Source organism: Cyprinodon tularosa, unplaced genomic scaffold (genome assembly GCF_016077235.1).
Source record: "Cyprinodon tularosa strain WSP-4 unplaced genomic scaffold, ASM1607723v1 ctg195, whole genome shotgun sequence".
In the NCBI taxonomy this organism is placed as follows: Eukaryota; Metazoa; Chordata; class Actinopteri; order Cyprinodontiformes; family Cyprinodontidae; genus Cyprinodon; species Cyprinodon tularosa.
In genome coordinates this window covers 481,289-484,089 of record NW_024038707.1, presented here as the reverse complement: position 1 = coordinate 484,089, position 2,801 = coordinate 481,289, and the positions used below count along the sequence as shown (strand labels likewise).

At 41.8% G+C, this 2,801-nt stretch overlaps 1 protein-coding gene across 1 annotated transcript; it reads right to left on the bottom strand.

Moving 5' to 3' along the window:
• Positions 1-644: 644 nt before the first annotated feature.
• Positions 645-2,593, bottom strand: LOC119782522 (growth/differentiation factor 15). The gene is made up of 2 exons (XM_038283519.1): positions 2,229-2,593; positions 645-1,822 (listed from the first exon to the last, which is right to left on the bottom strand). The coding sequence occupies exons 1-2, from the start codon at positions 2,530-2,532 to the stop codon at positions 1,080-1,082; spliced, it is 1,047 nt and encodes a 348-aa protein (XP_038139447.1). The 5' UTR covers positions 2,533-2,593; the 3' UTR covers positions 645-1,079.
• Positions 2,594-2,801: the final 208 nt, after the last annotated feature.

Below are 2,801 nucleotides of genomic sequence, written 5' to 3'. Positions count from 1 at the left end.
GCATCTTTTTCTGAATCCCACATTGTAGCATGGCATAGACAATTCACGTTAGCAGTTTGAAGAACACCTGCTTGCTGCTGATGATTTCCTTTAGCTAACCAATGAGTGTTTGCGTTCTATGACTCATCCAATCACACTAGTTTTCACTAGATATGGACGGAGCCAATGATCTGCATTGGATGGAGCACATGACGGGAAATAAATATTTAGAAACATTAAACCGAAGCCAAGAGTAACGAGTAACGTTTGTTTTAAAAATGTAAGGAATAGAAAGTACAGATACTTGTGTGAAAATGTAATGAGTAGAAGTCAGAAGTAGGAAGAATAATAAGTAATGGAGTAAAGTATAGATATCTAAAAAGGTGTACTTAAGTACAGTAACAAAGTATTTGTACTTCGTTACTTGACACCTCTGCTGCAGAGGAATATATAGAGTTTGTGATCTGTAGGGAAAAAAATTGAAAATAGTGCACTTTGTGAAGTTCAATTTGAGAAATTTGAAAAAATAAAACTTAAATTTGAAAATATACAATCTGTAGAGATATAAAACATAAAAATGAAATCTGAAAAGAAGAAAACAAACAAAAAAAGTTACTTTCAAAACCTTTTTTTAATTAATAACTTTCTTATTTCCATTTACAAAACATTCATTTTTTTTTGCAAAAATAGTGGAGCAATATTTACTCCATACAACTTGACAAAAGACTTCAGTTTTTAATATAAAAAAAGATTTATTTTTTTTTATATCAGAAATGTGTAAGACAACGCTAAGAACATAAAAGTCGCATAAAATAAAACATTTCAGTGCAATTAAATCAATAGAAAATAGGGTAACAGCACAACAGTGATAAAATACTACAAACAATAAATAAACAGTAAATAAATACCCATATTTTTTACTTTTTTTTTAGTTAAACTAAGCTTTGTTTCATATGTAGTGAATAAATGCTCTTTTATTTCGTCAAGTAATAACATAAAGTAATGAAAACCACGTTTATAGGAAATAAGATTTTCTCGTAGTGTTTGATTAAATGCCATGATGGATGGATCAATAAAGTCCTTTTGATGTTTTCCCGCCATCAGGCGCAGTGACATTTGGTGACGATGAAGTCATGGAAGGCCGTCAGCTTCAGCTTCCCCCGGCTGTCGTAGTGCATCAGCACCATGGGCTCGTAGGCCGCCGGCACGCAGCAGGGCCGCGGCATCCCCCCCTTGGTGATCAGGTGGAGGCGGGACTTCACCTGCGTGTGCATGCTGGCCGGCTTGTAGTTGTGCGGACAGGTGCCGTCGCAGAAATGCATTGTGTACTCAGCTGGTGCCACCACCCAGTCTGTCCAGCCGATGTCTTTAAAGGACACCGTCACAGACTTCCGGCAGCACAGCCCTTGCTCATCACAGTTATCTTCCTTGTTGGAGCGGCGATGCCTCACGCTGCGAGCAGCGATAGACTCCTTCTGGTCCACTTCCAAAGTGATAACTGGGTTTAAGTCGGACTTTACTGTTTCCATGCGTACGTCTACAACCAGTGGTTTGTCATCAGTCCAGTTCCTCTTTGCCTCAGGGGTGATGTCTAAGGTCACATCCTGGGTGGTGGAGACATGGCTTCGGGCCCCTGAGTCTTGATGGGGCCACTTAGCAGAGTTTGTTGGCTTCAACCCGTTGATTTTCACACTCACATATCTTCCAGCGCCTTGCTTGGACACTCTCACCAGAGCTCGATCCAAATTCAGTTCAGGGTGAATTTTTCGGACCTTTTGGAAAACGGCGCGGTACCAAAGAATGCGTCGCTCATCGCCCCTCCGTCTCACCTGTACAGGCTCCACTGTAAACAAGAACAACAGGAAAATTAATCCATAAAAGGAGAAGACATCCAGTCACATTTCCGAGAAGAAAAAAAAAGTTTTAGAAAGTCCTCGTGACCTGATTGGAAATGTGTCAAAGGGTAACATAGTATTCCAGGTGTGCCTTTCACGCCCGTGATTTCTAAAAGCTCAGAGGAATGCGTCTGTTTGCTGCTTTCCATTTCTTCACAAATCTGCATTAAATGCTCTAAACATTCATTTTAAACAATCAGATTTTACGTTGCATGACATGGCAGTTCTTCAGCCTTTTAATCATCTACTTTTTTTTCCTAATTTAGCTCAAACAACAACCCCCCCCCCAGCCCTCCAGACCTTTGTAAAGTTTATATGTTATGTTTAATGTTCAAGCAAACGTCTCATCTATACCTGGAAAGAGCACAGTGGATATGCTGCTCTCCCTCTTTGACCGGCTGGAGTTTTTTCTCATCTGGCTCAGTTCCTCCCTGTAGAGTTTGAACATCTTCTTCAGCTCCTTCTGGGAGGCTTTTATGGCAGGCCTTGGTTCTCTCTCCAATCCCAGATTGCTGAGGATCCCCTTCTTCACCGCCTCCAGGATCAGGGGTGTCGGTGGGCCCTGTTGGGCTGCTGCAGGCTGGCTTCCCCCTGAGGCAGGGAGGAGCAGGAGCAGCCAGATGAGCAGAAGAGGAGTGTGCAGCAGCAGCGGGAGCATGGTGAGCCTGCCGGGTAAGTTTGATTTACGAGTTCTCCTCCACTGTGGAGTGGGTTTGTCCACGTTGTGAGAAAAAAACATCTTTACATGCATTATTTATAGTGCTCAGTGATGCCCCGCCTCTTAGTTGAAAAAGCAGGCCTGTGAATGGCTCAGCGTGGGCCACACGCAGATATGAGGCAACAATTTGAAGGATTGAGTTATGTATGATGAGGAGGATTCTGTAAGTATGGAATTTACTGAAATTCATACATTATCATATTGTTTTT

Excerpts from the sequence above, each read along its gene's own strand:
- LOC119782522 (XM_038283519.1), bottom strand. The coding sequence starts at position 2,532 with ATGCTCCCGCTGCTGCTGCACACTCCTCTTCTGCTCATCTGGCTGCTC. Across the intron at positions 1,823-2,228 it reads ATCCACTGTGCTCTTTCCAG|TGGAGCCTGTACAGGTGAGA; the intron begins GTATAGATGAGA and ends TCTTGTTTACAG.